Raw genomic sequence first — 1059 nt, 5'->3', positions numbered from 1 at the left:
CTGCAATTACATTACAAATCTTAATTCGAGAGGAAGTTCCCGAAATATCTAAGCAGTCGGCCTCCCACAAGCCAAACTGGTGGGAGTCTTTTCGGCTATGACTGTATGTAACAGATATAATTTACATTCCTGTGACTTTTCGTAATTTTTAAATGGTGTATGCTTTTCTCTTTTCGTTCTTCACCATATAGTTAGGAGACTCCTCAGAGCCTGAGAGGAAGGTAACCTTGGACAAACCGCTTCGCCATCTATTGGTCCAGTGTCCTGATACTGAATTTTACATCTTTCTTCACCAACACACTAGCATCAAATCCATCGAGGACAGTCGTAGTGGTGGTAGGTTTGACTGTATTTTACGTTCTTTAACTAATAGTTATCAAAGCAGATATATACCATTTCCTCAGGTGTAAAAACTTACAGGCAATAATTGTAGTTTTCTTTATTTCTTTTGTCATCGAAGATATACCTTTCAGTACGTGCCCCTAGTCCATTCCCCATTTGTTCAGGCTTAATGTGTAATGCACACCTGTCTGTTTACAGTATTGACGCAATGCCACTTTACACATCTAACATTTTGCAATTTGAATAAGTATATGTAATACCTGTATAATGTTTGCTCGTTTGTATATTGACAGATTTTCACTTTAGAGCGTTTCGGGCTTCTGACGCTCACAAATCACATTGCGATTCATCTTAATGCGTTGAACCCGCTATAATCCGTCCCGTCTTGGGAGAAAAAAACTGGTAACAACTCACCCCGAACTCTAGAGTACACCGATTCGTAAAGTCTATTTTAAGAAAAATGGTGTAACACAACAAAAAAAGAATATTATATGTTAGTTTTAAAACGCAATATACATAAACCTAACTAAGAAACGGCTGATCAGAGTTGCCAATTTTTTCTTTCCTAAGATAGTGGATATAATAGAAAAATACAATTATCCAATATATGTATATTGACAAATGGAAGTTCAAAATTAAAATAAATACCATATCATTAATTTTACAATAATGGATATAAACTACATACGGAAAAAAAGGTAAAAGGCGAGAGGAATA

General features: G+C 35.6%; 1 protein-coding gene across 1 annotated transcript in view; it reads left to right on the top strand.

Moving 5' to 3' along the window:
- LOC119586398 overlaps window positions 1-888 on the top strand; it is a 7276-nt gene extending 6388 nt beyond the window's left edge. Inside the window, exons 4-5 of the mRNA XM_037935120.1 lie at window positions 192-336; window positions 636-888. Coding sequence (XP_037791048.1) covers window positions 192-336; window positions 636-697 — 207 coding nt within the window. The 3' untranslated portion in view covers window positions 698-888. The remainder of the gene's footprint in view (window positions 1-191; window positions 337-635) is intronic.
- Window positions 889-1059: the final 171 nt, after the last annotated feature.

This window comes from Penaeus monodon, chromosome 21 (assembly GCF_015228065.2).
Source record: "Penaeus monodon isolate SGIC_2016 chromosome 21, NSTDA_Pmon_1, whole genome shotgun sequence".
NCBI lineage: Eukaryota > Metazoa > Arthropoda > Malacostraca > Decapoda > Penaeidae > Penaeus > Penaeus monodon.
This window is presented reverse-complemented; position numbering and strand designations above follow the sequence as displayed.